This window comes from Mercenaria mercenaria, chromosome 1 (genome assembly GCF_021730395.1).
Source record: "Mercenaria mercenaria strain notata chromosome 1, MADL_Memer_1, whole genome shotgun sequence".
NCBI lineage: Eukaryota > Metazoa > Mollusca > Bivalvia > Venerida > Veneridae > Mercenaria > Mercenaria mercenaria.
This window is the reverse complement of record NC_069361.1, coordinates 69623699-69641316: the sequence shown is the minus strand read 5'-3', so window position 1 is coordinate 69641316 and position 17618 is coordinate 69623699. Positions and strand designations below refer to the sequence as shown.

Genomic DNA, 17618 nt, shown 5'->3' with positions numbered 1-17618 from the left:
AAGAAGCTGCGTTCAATAAACGCTTGATGCCCCCGGTGGCATCTTTGTCGATACAAAACAACCCAAGTCCAAAACGAGGTCAAGTTCAAGGTCAAACTGAGGTCAGGTGATGTCTGAAGATGAGGAATGGTCACAGGTTACATCTGCATAAGTATCAAGTCATTCTAGTAAGGGGTATTGATGCTAGACGAAACGGTCCCATTTGGTTAACCAAGAGATGGCCCATATAAAGCAACCTAAGTCCAAAATGAGGTCAAGGTCAAGGTCAAACTGAGGTCAGGTGATGTCTGAAGATAAGGAATGGTCACAGGTTACATCTGCATTAGTATCAAGTCATTCTAGTAAGGGGTATTGATGCTAGACAAAACGGTCCCATTTGGTTAACCTCGTACGTCCGGACAAACGGATGGACAGGACAATCACTATATGCCTCCCGCATCAGTAGATGCCGGGGGCATAAAAATGTTTAGTTAAGCATCTTTTTAAACGGTATTTCTGTTATGTAATGATGTGCAGTTAACCAATTTTCCTGGATTCTGTACCAGTACTAACCTGTTCACTGCATGTAACTGCCATTTCCCCACATGAATCAGAGGTCTGATTTTCAAGGACTTTTCAAGCACTTAAACAGTCAGGAATAAAATTAAGTACTTTCCAGGACATTTTGACTTTTTCAGGACTTTTAAGAATAGGACTTTTTAAGACTGTATGAACCCTGCAAAACTTGCTCAATACATACAATTATTCTCTTTCACTAATGCTGTCACTGCATGTACAGTGGATTTAATATGACAAATATACTAAGAAATACATACTGAGTACCTGGAGTTAACAGCAAAACAATTGTGATCATTGTGAAAACTTAAACTAAACAGAAGGTATTTTTTGTAGTATCAACAAACAGGAAGCTTTTAAAATGCTACAGATTAATGTTACAAATGTCTCGGAAAAAGGGACATAAATTTCCTCTTGTCTCCACTGACATTTAGCAGGCCTATGAAATATTAAATTACTTCAAAACATTTCTCTTTCATGATGACATGACAACAATTTTGTTGGAAGATTAAAGCTGGTATGGTAATAGATACCTACAAGTACAAAGCAAAATTTACATCTTATTTGTTCCAGAACAAAGGCATACATAAGGAAAACTGGACTGGTAATTTTGCTGCAGGAATATCAAGCCTAGATTTCTACTCAATAGGCTGAATGTTAAAGACTCCTGACCCATATGTTTTAGGTTCAACCCAGTCTGTCCCAGTGCTGGTCAGAATTCAAGGAAGCCTTTATCCACCAAAGCTAATGCAAAACTTGTGAATTTATCTACAATCTATGCATATTATGGTATAAACTAAAATGCTTACTTCTGGTCCATAAGGTAACCTTGAAATGACCTCCGGAGCCATCCAATATGGAGTACCAACAAGTGATTTACGCTTTGGAAGCTCCTGTGATACTTGTGCACAGAATCCGAAGTCGGACAATTTTACCTGCAGAAACAAAGTATACATTTACCTCTCTCATTACTTGTAAAACTATAGTAAATGAATGGAAGACATGACAGTTTGAAACTGCCATTTTTGCGCACATGCATGGTTGGTATTAATTCTTCTAGGTTATACTTTTTTATTTTTCAGACTGTTAAGTCCTTGATCACCATTTTTAGTGAGCCTTTTTTTACTTTCTTGCAGAACATGTGGTAGCACTAAGGACTGATTATGATAAACTGTTGTGCACATATGACATCCAGGGCAAATGTCTAGATCATAATCTCCACACACTCCTCAGGGCAAAAATCTGTGACTTCAAATTTTAAAGATGAAATTTGAATAAATTTACACTTAAAAGTTAAACTTCTATTCACTTCATTTTAACCCACCGCAAAAATACTTGTTTCACATTACTGGATTCAGATTTTTTCACTCATGTTGGCTCGATAATCATCCTAAACCTGAGATTTGACATAAAGAATGAAATGCAGACATGTGTAAACCTACCTTGCCATCATGCGCCAGGAGTATTGAATCTGACTTGATGTCTCGATGAATTACTCCATTCGAATGTAAAAATGCAAGGGCTTTCAGACACGCTTTACAAACAGTGGCAATCTGGGTCTCATCCATTCTGAAAAAAAATATTGATAATGTTAACATACATGTAATGAAATGCTACAAAGATATCAACTGAACAGTGCTAAATAAAGTTTTTCACAACAGCATTTACAAGTAATTCCTCATAGCGCTTTTAGATTTAATTGAAGTTTTGAAAACACAGTGCTTGTGAATACACAAATACAGTGAATCCATTATTAAAAGTATAAAATTTTGCAGTTTTTTTTGAAATGCATGGTAATTTTCCAACTCTATATTACTGAAGGTAAAACTATTTCCACAAATAATGATATTCAGTATAGAAAGTAATTTCAAAAATCGTTTTGTTGATTTTTATTTTTTATTCACACATTTTAGGCCATATAGCAACTTTCCAGCTTAACAAGGCATATCTGATGATCCTTGACAGAAGTAACAATGTTCTGAAGCCAACTGAATGGCCTCTATATAATAAATTCTATAACATACTCAAGACACACACCAACACATAGGTTCTGCATTTTTATTGGGACCACCCTTTTTATGCCACTTTCTTAATATAACACTACTGTTTTTGTTGAAACATTTCATTCCATTAGGCAAGACTCTAGTCTCGGCCTCAGCACTGCTTTTATACATCTTAAACAAAAAGATTCCATCATTGCCTTACTTGTTATGTGTAACAATGTCGGTGAGTGCTCCTCCCTGTAAGAACTCCATGACGACCCAAAGTTCATCACCAACGAGGAAACTGTCGTACATGTCCACAATATGTGGGTGATGGTAGTCACGCATTATCACAACCTAAATAATACATCATAAATATATTTCAACTCTGTATTTGTAACTATATACTGTAAGACAAAGATATACTGAGTGAAGATTTATCCTTCTATGTAAGGAACAGTTTTTCACATTCTTTTCTGATATGTCTGAATTTCATACACTGTTTGCAAGGAAACTTGATTACACAGTACAAGTTTAAATACATAATCTGTGATTCAAGGAGAGATCAAGCTATTAATTTTTTTTCCAGTATGAATCAAAGAGAATGCATGTCGAAAGATACAGGTGTAACATAGTATGTTTGATGCATTGGATTTTTAAGACTTAGATATGCATGCAATTTTAAGTGATATGGCCACTTTTTTGCTTTTAATGATGGAGGTGGACCAGTAGCCAATGGCCCTAGATTTTGGGCTGGGCCCCTAAATTGTTGGAGAAAATGCCCATATACCTAATGTTAAACATTTATTTTTGACAGTCTGGGCCACTAAATAAAAATGGCTAGTTTATATCCCTACCTTCCTTGCATTACTTCAGGCAATGGCTGTAAAATCACTCACATTTTGCAAGCCAGATTGATGGCTTCCATGCACAATGACCAAAGTGGGGCTCCAACCCACAGGAATAAGGGGCAAGTGATTCTAACTCAACCAATAAATCTTTGCAACATGTAAATTATCTGAAGTCACATCAAAATTTCATTTAACCTTCAATATTTACCTCATTAAACAACAGTTCCCTCCTCTGTTGCCGCCTTAAGTCCATTTTCTTAACTGCAACATTCTGCCCAGAATTCCTCTCTGTTGCTATACATACAATGCCCGTAGAACCTTCTCCAATCTTGATGAAATTGTCCAAGTTATCCCTGGGATCACCAGGACTAACAACCATTTGTAATGCTGCTCTGAACTGTAATAAATAACAAAATCATCAAAAATTGGCCAACTGTCTCATTTCTATAACAGGGATAAAGCTCATCTGAAGCTAATTTAATATGCCAATTCATTAAATTTGACTAAAATGATTAACCCTCATACCATGCTGGACATGATTGATTCTGCCTTTGCAACCAGTGTAGATCATGATCTGCACTGTTGCCATTCAGTCTGTATCATTTCGGTAAGCACTCCTTTTAACAGTTAATGGTACTGTCCCAATTGAACGATGGACAAGTTCATTATAGAAATTCAGCAGGGTAAAGGTTAAGACTTGTTAATAACATTAGATGTCTATTAGACATCTATTTATCAATACAACAAATTTTACACAGTGCATTTTGAATGATTTTCACTGAAGGTAAAGTTATTCCTGGCTTAACATTCTCTAATCTGAATAGTTTATGTAAAAGTAATAGGTTCTTTGCATTACTGAGATTCCTCTGGATGTCGAAATAGAAACTGAGCTTGTCTTAATCAAGTTTTCATGTCAGAAACTTTCTGAAATTAAGACTCATGATTTTGCTGTTGTTTTTTTTTATTTAACTTTCAGCAGTGTAAATGTATTTTCAAAGAAACTATGGCAGCATGATTTCTTCAGCGATCTTATTTCGGAGTTGGAATGCTGATGAATATACCCCAAAGTAATGAAACAATGAGTGTGACTGTCGGTACTAAAGACACTTCAATCACTCCCTATATATTAGGAGTAGTATTTACTCTCATCTTTCACACAACTAAATAAAGCATTTTTACAGGCATAGCTGCACTGTGAAAAACATTTTCTGGTAATTATATATTATTGGCAATTCATCATCTCTACATTTACATGCACCAAACTCAAAAGTTTTTGCATAAACTGACACTAATTGCAATTTGCAACAGTTGTGCACCTAAGTTTACATTTTTCTGTATGTTTTTTCTTTGCTAGAACCACATAACCAACCAGACAAAAACTATTTGCGCAACTGCACCTTTACTGTTAATTAAGTGATGATACAATGCACAGCTGATGACTTAAGTTGTATCTTTTTAACAGTTTCCAGATGACTAAGTGCTGTGGTAAACAAATCAAGTTGTGTAAGAAAGAAAATTCAAATGACTGAACAACTGAATAGAAGTCCTGAGATCTAGTTTGACAAGTGCTCAAATAAAATTAAGTTTTATTTGGAAGAAAAGAATCGAAAGACAATACAGGGAAGTGATCTCCATATCTATAATTATATTTTTATAATCTTTTCTAAGGTCTAGTTTCCAAAAGACAGGTATATATATACAAGCAGGAATAAGGCAAATAAAATCTTCACTACAGCATTGGTCAAGTATGTCATGGTTCAGCCTTACAGAGATATTCTGAATAATGGTTACACCAGTTCAGATCCTGTAACTTATAGACAGAAATAAGTTTATATCATAAATTCTTTACAATATTCCCTCAATACATTTGAACATTAATCAACTCTAGGGTAGAACAACAGATGTTCAAAACTGAATATTAGATTAATAAAATGATAACTTCCAATTACTGTATCTTCTTTCATGTTTATATCAACATGTATACCACATGTTGACTATGAGAAATCTTATACTTTAATTCAACATATGTAGCATTTACAAAGTTGTTACATAGTGCATAAATGCTAAAGAATACATGGTTAGGAAGAAATGTATTAGAGATGTATGTTAAAGACATTAGGCAGCCCTATTTTTTGCCATTTTACAAGTTTATAAGCACTTAAAAAGAAATATATAACAATTTAAAGTACTTACTATAGACCCATTTTACGTTAAAAACCCATTAAATTTCAGAACAAAATTCACACCTCTGATTTACTATTAAAACCAATTTACTGTCTTAGCCTCATTAATTTTTACCCTGTTCTGAAGGTCAAGTCTTTTATTACCTACATGTATCGCTACATGCCCTTAGCAATCAACTAAGGGTGTTTAAATCAACTTAGATTTGCAATCAGAAATAAATGTACACAAGATTTTTACAACCACTCAGTGGAAATATCTGTTGCCACCTTCCTCTCAACCACCCATTTTGAGCTTACCTGACGTCTTTTACAAGTTGTAACTCTAAATATGGAATGCTATCTTACCTGTTCATGTGAAAGGCGCTGTTGCTCTGGGAATGGTCCGGGTGATGGGGAAGGTTTGTGCTGGGGTGATTTAGGTGGGGTCTGGGGTCCTTGGCCTCTGGGGCCAGGGTGTGGGGGCTGCTGCTGATACTGGTTTCCAGGTACCTGTAGATTGGACATTTTACCACCAGGGCTGTGCTGCAGACCTCCTGGTCCCTAAAACAAATACATTACCAAATAAGTAAATAAATTCTTGCAAACAAAGACTTCTGAATGTCACTGATGACAATCAGATTTTCAGGCCATATTACTTAGTAACCTTTCATTGTGCAGCTTCTCCGATAATAAATAGACTGAAATTATGAGTGTAGGACAATATAAAATGTCAACTACATATGCCAACTGCACTGATTATGTACTGTTTTAACTTTCCTGATGTACAATGAAAACCACATTTTAAATTGTAAATATTAAAATACTACAAAATCATAAATGTTTGTTAGGGACTAATTTTCGTACATGTCAAAATCACAAAACTTTATGTCAATGAATTTAAATGAATTCACAGTAAACCAAAGAAACAATTCAGCTGTTCCATGTATTCTTTGAGGCTAGACTGTATAATGAAGAATCCAGGTAATTTTTACAGAAACCTAGATAAACTGTGCACTACAGTTGGGATAGTCAAGTGCTAATACACATCATATGGAAATGTATTCCTTTATGCCATTTTAGTAACATTAAAAAACATTAGTTTAAATATCTAAACATATATTTGGACACAATACACAATTTATTGCGTTTTTATTCTGTTTTTGTTAATCTGACTTTCTCTAACTAACAGCTTCTGATTAAAAACAAAGATTTTATGATGAAGGGGAAAGAACTTAACCACATTTTCACCAACCCTTTTACCAGTCAAGTCTGATGGTGAAATCATCTTGTATATGTACAAAATAAGAACATTTTAAAAACTTACCCGATCATACTGATGTTGTGGATTTTTAGGCATAGTATTATATCCCTGCATATTTTGATGTGGTGGCTGCCGTGGTAACGTTCCATTAGGGTATTGCTGATTGAACCTTTCGTCAGGGTAACCTTGCATCTGTTGGTGTGGTGGACTCCGCCCGCCAGGGGGCATTTGATTGTGCCGAGGCTGTGACATTTCGTGAGGATCTCTCCTCATCATCATATCTCTACTATCATGAGAGTCATTAAGTCTCCTAAAGGAGTCCTCGGACCGTCTATCTTGTTCAAAACTCTGGTCCCTACTATTTGGGTGTGAACCCCGATAATCATCCCTTGGTGGCTGCAATCTTCCGTCTGGGTATCCATCTCTGAAATCAGATCTGTCATTAGGATAATGGTTATCCCTCATGTCTCTTTGATGATTATTTTTTTCTGGATACATATTAGAGTTTCTAGGGTCCCTATTGTCACGTCTATTATACTGTTCTTGATGCGGGTCCCTGTTTTCTCTATTATATGGGGGAGGCCCTGGGTACTGAGGGTGTGGACCCCCTTGTGGACCTCTGTTCCCCATTTGGCCCATATGACCATCTTCTGGCACAGGCGGGTAGTTCTGGTCTGGCTGGTATTTCCGGCGAGACGGTGGACTGGTATTTCTTAATGAGTTTGACCTGGCCACTGATATACCTCCAAAGGTACCATTGGAATTTGCACCATTTACTTGCATCATGGAATTTCCTCTGATAATTGTCTGAAAAAAAAAAACAAAGACGATAACAGATCAATACTATTATGTACTTGGCAGTAATGACAAACGTTAATACTGTCAACTGGCCAACTTGGATTCAGAATCATTTCATCTTATTCCCTCATTACAAAACATTCAGATCAATGAATCACACCAAGGAAGTATGCCTGGAAGAATTTTATTGGAAGATAATTTGCCTTCCAGACTTGGATCATGTCCCGACAGGAAACTGGACAAGTTCAGACAAGCACTGATGAAATATTTCTGATGCTGGACAAGATTCAAATTCCATATGTCTACTGATACACCAATAAATTATGCTTTGTTATTAATGATCAATAACATAATCTCCATCACCCCCTCTCGAAACACTAAAAATATTTCACTGCAAAAAATTTGATTTCTTGAGAAACTTATCTGATGAAATATTTTTTAAATTTCTTTTATCTACATAAAATCAAGCAGGAATTCTTAATATGTTCATGATTTATGGAGGCTGGGAAGGAATCCAGATAACTACATTATAGCTTGTCATCACCTTGAAGATTCTCAGACAGCAAATGATCTAAAATACTTTATATCATACCAGCTTTATCTTAAATGCTCAATATATTTTAATCTTTAGCATGCTAGATAAATTGTCGTCTGCTGGAAATGTCGTCTGCCAAAATTGTAAAGTTCATTCAACTTGCTCCAAAATTGGAAGAAATATTGTCAGCAAAATTGTAAAGTTCAATCAACTTGCTCCAAAATTGGAAGAAATATTGTCAGAGTAGCAAACAGCTTGGAACCTGATCAGACGCCAATTTAATCGGCGTCTGATCTGGTTCCAAGCTGTTTGCAACGGCTGTTAAATTCACCTGCAGCAGGCTAAGGGTTAATCAAAAATTAGAATTATTTTCAAAACTTAAAACCTTGGTGGTCACTGACCAAAATCTGTCACTTTAAAAAATACACACTGGAACATTTCGGATACATGAAAATATGTTCATCCTTTTTGCAAAATTTCCTACTCTGCTGCTTTCATTGCATTAAAACGACAAATTTGTTTTACTTTCTAGCAGTTCAAGTGTAACAGCAGTTCTGTTGTAGATAAAAATTTGTTCCAAGTGTGAAGGGGTCCGCGGTGATCTAGTGGTAAAACGTTAAGGGTGGTCTATTGCTTAAAGTGTCTGCCGCTCAATCCAGGGGTTTTGGGTTTGAGCACCACTGGGGTTAGGACCACACCCTCTCAAATGACACCAGTACTGTTTTTTCCAGGAAGTGGACTCAATAGTGGTTCAAATAAGCTTGAAGGCTTTAAAGGTGGTCAATCACATTTAAACAACATTTAATGACATTTTTTACTTTTTGTATATTCTGGTAGAGAATTATTTAAGGAACAAAAAGACCGATTACACAGAGTTAGATTCCTATTTGAAATGTATATTCTATTTTTTTTATAAAATTTTGTAATTACTCACCTTTAATATGAAAGTATATAAAAAGCTGGGTATTTCTTTTTATTTCGATACAATGTCTAGTTTTACATTTGCATTTGATAGACATATCAACTATTGAACAATCTGAACCAAAATGCAAGTTTAAAAGCTGTGTGTAGCTTCTGAATTCATTTATTTCCAATCTATCTTGGTTGCGCAACCAAGATAGGCAAAGGGAGGTAATAATAATTTTTCAAACTTGCATTTCTAATGAATTCCATCTAAACACATAATTTTTAATGCAAATATTTTACAAATATATTACAATATGTCTAATATTTATACATTTCCTTAGGCAAAGTATGTTTATCAAATTTATACTTATGATAAAATAACTCTATCTTGGATGGGCAACCAGGATAGGAAATGAAATTTTAAAAATACCTCCAGTGAAAATCTAATTTGTATTAAGTGTCAAGTGAACACAAGAGCACCGCCTTGCGGGTGCTGACGCTCATCTGATTTTTTTTGTGTAATAGAAATATTGTCCTACCCATGATTTTCTAAGTCTAAAAAGGGCCATCATTCTTGCAAAAAGCAGAATAGAGTTATGTTTCTTGATGTACAGTGTCCACTTATGATGGTGAAAAACTGTTGCAAGTTTTAAAGCAATAGCTTTGATAGTTTATGAGAAAAGTTGACTTAAACATAATACTCAACCAAGAAAATGATTTTCTAAGTCCAAAAGGGGCAATAATTATTGCAAAAAGCAGGATGGAGTTATGTTGCTTGCTGTACAGAGTCAGCTTATGATGGTGAACAAGTGTTGCAAGTTTCAAAGCAATAGCTTAGATAGTTTAAGAGAAAAAGTTGACCTAAACATAAAACTTAACCAAGAAATCTGATATTTTCTAAGTCCAAAAGGGGCCATTAATCTTGCAAAAAGCAGGATGGAGTTATGTTTCTTGCTGTACAGGGTCAACTTATGATGGTGAACAAGTGTTGCAAGTTTCAAAGCAATAGCTTTGATAGTTTAGGATAAAAGCTGACCTAAACATAAAACTTAACCAAGAAAACTGATTTTCTAAGTCCAAATGGGGCAATAAATCTTGCAAAAAGCAAGATGGAGTTATGTTTCTTGATGTACAGGGTCTGCTTATGATGGTGAACAAGTATTCCAAGTTTCAAAGCAATAGCTTTGATAGTTTAGGAGAAAAGTTGACCTAAACATAAAACTTAACCAAGAAATCTGATATTTTCTAAGTACAAAAGGGGCCATAAATCTTGCAAAATGCAAGATGGAGTTATGTTTCTTGCTATACAGGGTCAGCTTATGATGGTGAACAAGTATTCCAAGTTTCAAAGCAATAGCTTTGATAGTTTAGGAGAAAAGCTGACCTAAACATAAAACTAAACCAGGCAACGCCGACGCCGACGCCGACAACCGCTCAAGTGATGACAATAACTCATCATTTTTTTTCAAAAAATCAGATGAGCTAATAAACGAGTGTAAATGATCAGATGCTAAAGTTTTGAACAAATCAGTTACATGGCCAAAATCTGATTATCCCCCTTTAATCACAATTGAGCTAAAATAAATTAGTATAAACTAAAGATTCAAACCTAAGCAGGGAAACTACATGTATGTTCTCTGAGTTATCGGATATGTATGACTTTTCCATGAAGCCAGCTAAAAATCGAACCAATACCATTTAAACTTATCTAAAATATATGGGTTAAAAGACATTAAAAACATACCTTCAGAGGTTGTATTTCTACTGGTGTGATACTGGAAGGGTCAATCATGGGTCGTCTCCTATCTGTAGTCTCCGCACTAACGATTCCCTGCCACTGTGAGGGCAAACCCACATAGCGACCATGCTGGTGATCGAACCCAGTGTGAACACGATGCTCAAAATTGATGGGGCCAGATATCTCTGGCTTCTTTTTCTTTTTGAACATTTTTTATCAACCTGAAAGTACATCAATATTATACTGTTTATAAATAGGGTAATTTTGATTGTGGGAAAAACTGTGTTTACTGTACCCATATTAAAGATACCAATCAGCTGATGCTGCATCTGAAATAACATTTTATCCTTCTACCCCTAGCAATTTTTTTCATATTTCATGAATTTATTTCACTGTTGGACCTATATTTATAAATTTTATTGACCAAGTCTTAACTTCAGCATTCATTCATGGGTTTCATTAAAGGCCAAGGACCGGGATTTCACCCTGCTATTAAATGCTGCCTGAAGCCCCTGCTAAAAATCTAAAGAACCCCAGATCCCCCTCTACTTTACAATTTCCACCTTCTTTTTCAATAATTAATGAAGCCCGTTCTTTATAAAGAAGACTATCTTTAATCGAAATTTCAGCAAAATATCTGATGTCCCCCTGTGAAACTTATCAAGAAAGTTCAATATCAGTCAACAATGGCACATTATATCAATACACTGCAAAGTCTGCTCCTGAGGCAAATTGCAGACCAGTTGAATTATGTCTGCAGAAAGTTGATCAAACTTGAAACAAGCATAATAAATTTAAAGGAAATGAGCACTGACAGATTCCAATTTCATAGCAATTACTGCAATAACATATTAACTAGTTAAATTTACCTTGAACTAATCTACAAGCAAGTTTTTATGCAGCATCAGACATTTGCCTTACAGTCACAAGGATGAGAAATCTAGCATGTAAATGACTAAGTCTAGTAAGTGGTCAATTTAACATTATTTCACAGTATAATTATTGCTTCCTTGTCAAACTGCAGACAGTGACTCAACTCCTAACCCTTTGACAAACTATAGTTTGATTTCATCATAGCTTGCCTCTTGTTCCTTAATACTTTATACTTATAAAAGCTGAAGATTTTTTTTTTATTCAATATGTTTTGTATAATTTTGTGAAGTGGACACGACCTGTGTCATAAATTCAAAACTTGGAATTTGTTGTTTATAGTAAGCACATTGGCACTGGCACAAAACACGTTTATAGCAAATTTCTCTTGCAATTATGCAATTTATACTGTTAAAATAGCATAATTATACTGAAGATGCAACGCTACAAATATTACACATTCCCCAAGCCCCCAAAAAAGCAGTGAATAAATAGATAAAATGAAATCAAAGTATATCAGATTTGAAAAAAAATATATCTCACCACAGGTGAGGCTGGGTTAAACAACAATACAGTATATATTTATGTACATACATATAAAATTATATAATGTACAGACACAATATACAATCTTGCCTTTTAGCTCTATTTCCCACAAAGATTACAAATATGCTTATATTCTTTCAACCACAAATTGCCCTATTTATTTATTTATGGCAATATACAAAGTTAAGCTGATTTCGTATTCATGCTTCACTATTGAACTTTTCTTTCATGTTAGTAAATTGTGACAATTTATAAATGTACTTGGTTAATTGGTACTGAATTATCTATGTTAGTAATGAATGGAATGTAGCCACAAGAATGTCTCAGCTGTCAATTAACTCTAAACTGGACACGCTTATAATAATAATAGGCCATAGTGCATATGTAAAACCTGAATTAATTATTAATCAAGACTTCAATTGATGAAGAAATTATATTGAAATCCTAAGTGACAAGCTCACACTGTTTCAGCTTGTACATATTACGAATCTGGACCCATTTATAGTTACAAATATTTAACAAAATTGGTCTCTTTAGGTTTCTCTGCTTTGACAAAAATGCAAGACCTACCATCTGGACATCTATAAAAAGGATGGTATACTATAGAATAAAACATGCAACAACCTATCAGACTTCATTAAAATATTTAATCCCAGACTCTGTGTACTACAACTCTCATTCTATCTCAACAAGCAATTATCTGGATTTTTTTTCTGCACACCTTGCATTGTAATGCTTGACAATGCCCAGCCTCCCAATTTACCAAATAGATAAACAAATTCTTTTTCTTGATATGAGGGCCGTATAGCTATACCACAGTAATAACATGCATCATTAAAGATCAGACTGCATGTTTATATAGTTATTTTATATAAACATCATCAATAGGTTTAACATCTATGTATTTGAAAATGCAAGTCATTCTAACTTTGAACAAATATTATTCACAACCCAGTTTAATGGTATTTCAAAGGCTGTGCTTCAGTTTTGTGTAAACTTAAAAAACACTTCTTTCATCATACATAATACAATTGTACCCCAGTCCTGTATGAATTTATATTTCATATATATAGATATGTATCTGAATTACCAAGTTTGAATATCATTTCCCATAATATAAACAATATTTTGACAAAATAATAATAAAGGGTTTAAAAACTCAAGAAGAGGCATTTCCACATTCTGAAGGATAGATCTTAACTTTAAAGAAAATGAGTACACTTGATCTATATTTAATGTCATATTTTTAAAAATATTTTATGTGTAATTTAAAATAAATAATATTATATGAAATATCAGTATTATTTTTCAATATTATAAAATGTGCAAAACTCATACCTTACATTCAAGAGACACTAATTAAATCTCCGAAAACAGTACAGGATTTATTCCTTCGAAATATTCAATATTTCGTCTACAAGCCCTTATCCACACCTTAATTCCACTGCAAGTTCACAAAGTTACACCAGTTAATCATAGCTCAGAATCCAAGTTTACAATGGCAGGAGAGATAATAAGTTATCAAAACAAAAAAAAATATCTAATATTGGGTGAGCAGATTTAATCAGTTCAGCGAGAAGGAAATGAACTTGACAGGAAGAAAACATCCCACTTACTAAACAAACCTCACACAGCTATAGTAACACACTCTCAGAGAGACAACAGGTGCTTAGGGCAATCAGTTGTCCTACTCATTTAATTGTACATGGAGATAACCGTGTTCTGTTTTTTTGTGTGTTGTTTTTATCTGGAGATTTTTTTTTTATAATGGAGTGTGCTATTTAATTTTTTTGTTTGAAAAATCTTAACACAGGTCTTAAAAACTGTCAACTGATTTTTAAATTAAAAGTGAACAAGAGATTTCTGAAGGCTTCAGAATTATTAAAAAACACCTCAGTGCATAGCCATTAAGCTTAGTGCACAAAGCACTACATACTTAATAATGAGGTTGCAAGTTCAATACAGTGCAGCATGGTGATCTATGACAATGTGATACTTCAGGTGTTATTTTCCTGATTGAGTAGGGAAGTTGTCAATTACTTGGGGAGAACATGCTGTCAGCACTGGTGAGAAATCGATGCATACTAGTTATGTTAAATGACCACTAATACATAACCAAACTGCTGTTGAAAAAAAGACATTTAAACCTAAATCAATCAAACCGTAAAAAAAGTAAACAACAGAAATCATAATCAAATTACCCAAAATTTGCGCCAATTTCACTGTTCGCAACCTGTCTATGTAATGTTGAATTTTTATGTATTTATAGTGTTGGCTATTTGGCCAAATAAGGTTTTTTATCAATCACTTTATACACGGAGTAAAAGGTCAATTTATCAATACAGAAACAGTCAAGTGGTCATTAAGATGGCCATCTAGATAAAATTTTATGACATATATAGATAAATCAGAAAAAAGTAAACATACACTTTTCTGAACACTTGAAACAATAGCAAAATTAACATACATATTTTGCTACAAGAAAGCAAATATAACATTTTTTTTTGTAGAATAATGGAAAAAAATATTAAAAACACCAAAATGAATACATTAAAACAATCTATTAAATCACTGTGGAACACAAGCAAAGGAAGTATTTAAGAAGTGCCTTAAATGTCACCTTGATGTTACTTTATGTAATTTTGACTTTCCATCAATATTCAAGCTTGTTAAAAATACCAGTATTTAGTGGAAAGACAAACAATGATTTAATACTCAATCATTGTACCAGCAGACAGCTAGGCATCATCTTATTTAATGAAAATCCCTTTTTATTTTTCCTTTTCTTGCAACTTTGAACTCTTTTTCATCAAAAATGCTCCTGAACTCCAGGGAATATAATTTAAAATGTAATTAAATACAAGAAATTGAATGAAAGTAGATCTATATAATATGAAATACAGACTATAAAATTTTTCACCAAACTAAATGGTAACAGTTTATGTTGATGTGAATGCCTTGCAACAAAGTCTGTCCACAATTCGATTCCATTTGTACCATCTTACATCAGTGACAGAAAAATGTTCACTTTTAAGGAAGGTCCACTCAATGGCTCTTTATATACATCCTTAATACCAATATCATAGAGCAGGTATACATTGGTCTTAACATTAATAAAATAAAAAGAAATTTATTTCGATTAAACAGAACATTCTACCAAGCAAATTTAGCCAAAAATTGCATGATTTGACAAAAAAGAAAAGCTGTTATTTAGATTACTATCTAAAATGATAACCAAATCATTATAAAAACTCTAAAGTGAATAAAAAAGTAATAAGATCTTTCTGATTTTATTCTTCCACTTAAAAACTTGGATTTTCAAATAGGTAAAAATTAAGAATTTAACTGTTTCATTTTCTTTCTCAGCATGATTTTATTACCATCAGCTATACTGAGATTTATCTATTCTGTCAGCTCCATTTTCTAAACTATCTACTTGAAGGTATGCAAGAAAGGCCAGAACTTCAGGTAGACAGAGAGAGATTTAGAAAGAAACATTGTACAATAAATCAGGATAAAGGTATAATGTACAAGTATGTGAAGAGGTACCAGATGCTACTCTCTATGAGGCTGGCAGCTGTCTTGGGTCTGCAATAACACTTGAAATATGAAACGATCACAGATACACTGGCACCACTGGCAGACCAGGTGAGAACTTCTAACTATTTCTGCCATTCAACTTATTGCAGTTCTAGGAGCTTTTGATAAATATATAATTTTCTTTTGAGTCTAAGCAAATGGTAAGAGATCAAAAGTTACACAGAATCATGATATTCCAGAAAAATGGAACCATTATTAAAGAATCACTGCAAGTTTAATTTAAACAAAATGGGTCCAGACATTTTGACAGATTTGATCAATCACTATACTAAACAAAGTTTTCTAATCTGCCCTTATAATGTACTTAATTTTTTATGAATAAAATGAAAACGCAATGAAGACACAGTCAAAAATGCCACAATCTGTACAATGCCAAAACAGACTTTCTGTCTGAAACCTTTGGGATTTAGTTTTACATACAGACCAACTTCATGTCTATAGAATGACATTAAAAAATTGGTTTAATACAGATTTTTAAACGCTAGAAAAGTCAATGGCAATGTAAACTAGAAAGATAATTTTGCCCTTCTAAACTTGTACCTGTAAAAAGAATTAGTTCCAAAGTTTAAGTACTATTTTATATTTGGGTATTTCCGTTTAACCAGTTAAGACCAGTTTTGCTCTCTTGTTGGCAAAATATTCATTGAGGCATGCTGAACATAGATGAGCAATTACATACCAGGTGCAAAGTAATAGTGCACTTTTATCATACGAAATTTACATCCTTTACTCCAAAACATCATTAAATATGTAAATAAATGGGCATTAAAGAGCTCTGGTGTTTGGCAGTTACCATTATTTTAGTTCAAAGTCCTGAAGTTTCAATCACTTTTTTTCTTAGAAAATCTCAAAGGCAGATATTTAATTTTGCTTCTTTTTTATTTTTCCAAAGAATTTAATACTACAATACTAAATACCTAATGTGTCAATAAGCTCAAACACCATGTACCTCTGCAGTTACCAAAAAAAAAAAAAAAAAAAAAAAAAAAAAAAAAAAAAAAAAACAGAACACCTTTACATTAAATTTTGTCATGCTGATTAAACATTTTTGTAGTTTCATGTCTCTAGGTCACATACTTTTTGACACATTTTTTCAAAATACTATTGCAAGGGCCACAACTCTGCTGTTGCAGGATTAAAAGGTACAAATACCACTTTTTACATCAGATATCTAAATAAGCTGAATAAATGAAGTCCAAAATTCTAGCTAGTATCAATGTCGGTAAAGTTATCAAGAACCCTTAATTTCATGTTCCATTTTCTGTTCCTCTGTTTTCTGCCTGATGGAAAACTACAAATTCAAATTATGATCAACTGGAAGGTAGCATTTTATGTGTGCTATACAGCCTCTAACATCTATCACAACACAAGCAGCTTCTACAACACGCTGAACCAGCTTTAAAGTTTTGAAGCATATGAAGACAAAGGAAGCCTATCATAATTTATAGCCTGAATTTAAGCTAAGTAACAGTTGAACTTCAATGTCATTAATAACATTGATGACATCAACCCAAACCAACACTTGGCAAAATCAACTTCAAGGACTGGTCACAGCCTTAACTTCCCCTTAAGTATCTGCTTTTCTCTATGCCTATAAATGACTTCACGACTTGTAACAGCTTTTCCAACACTTATCCAAGTTCACCCAGGGCCTCTACTTGCCCTCAGAAAGATGTAGCCACTTTTTGAAAGAAACTTCCAAATTGAAGTTGAATTGTTGGAATTTGGTAAAATTTTAATAAAATTCTTGTAGCCACTTTCAAAAACCTGTAGCCAGTTCTTTGAATTTGTAGCATTTGGCAACATTGGCGAAT

General features: G+C 33.8%; 1 protein-coding gene across 2 annotated transcripts in view; it reads right to left on the bottom strand.

Annotated features, from left to right (window-relative positions):
• The window catches only part of LOC128559110 (serine/threonine-protein kinase PAK 4-like), a 32742-nt gene that overhangs the window by 7661 nt on the left and 7463 nt on the right, over nucleotides 1-17618 (bottom strand). The window contains exons 1-8 of one of the 2 annotated variants that reach the window (XM_053550229.1): nucleotides 13543-13686; nucleotides 10795-11009; nucleotides 6875-7618; nucleotides 5917-6111; nucleotides 3597-3785; nucleotides 2761-2894; nucleotides 1998-2124; nucleotides 1365-1490 (exon numbers count right to left, since the gene is read on the bottom strand). In XM_053550229.1, coding sequence (XP_053406204.1) covers nucleotides 1365-1490; nucleotides 1998-2124; nucleotides 2761-2894; nucleotides 3597-3785; nucleotides 5917-6111; nucleotides 6875-7618; nucleotides 10795-10998 — 1719 coding nt within the window. In that variant the 5' untranslated portion in view covers nucleotides 10999-11009; nucleotides 13543-13686. Of the gene's footprint in view, nucleotides 1-1364; nucleotides 1491-1997; nucleotides 2125-2760; nucleotides 2895-3596; nucleotides 3786-5916; nucleotides 6112-6874; nucleotides 7619-10794; nucleotides 11010-13542; nucleotides 13687-17618 lie in introns of those variants that run through there. The other variant, XM_053550226.1, reaches the window with a different exon arrangement.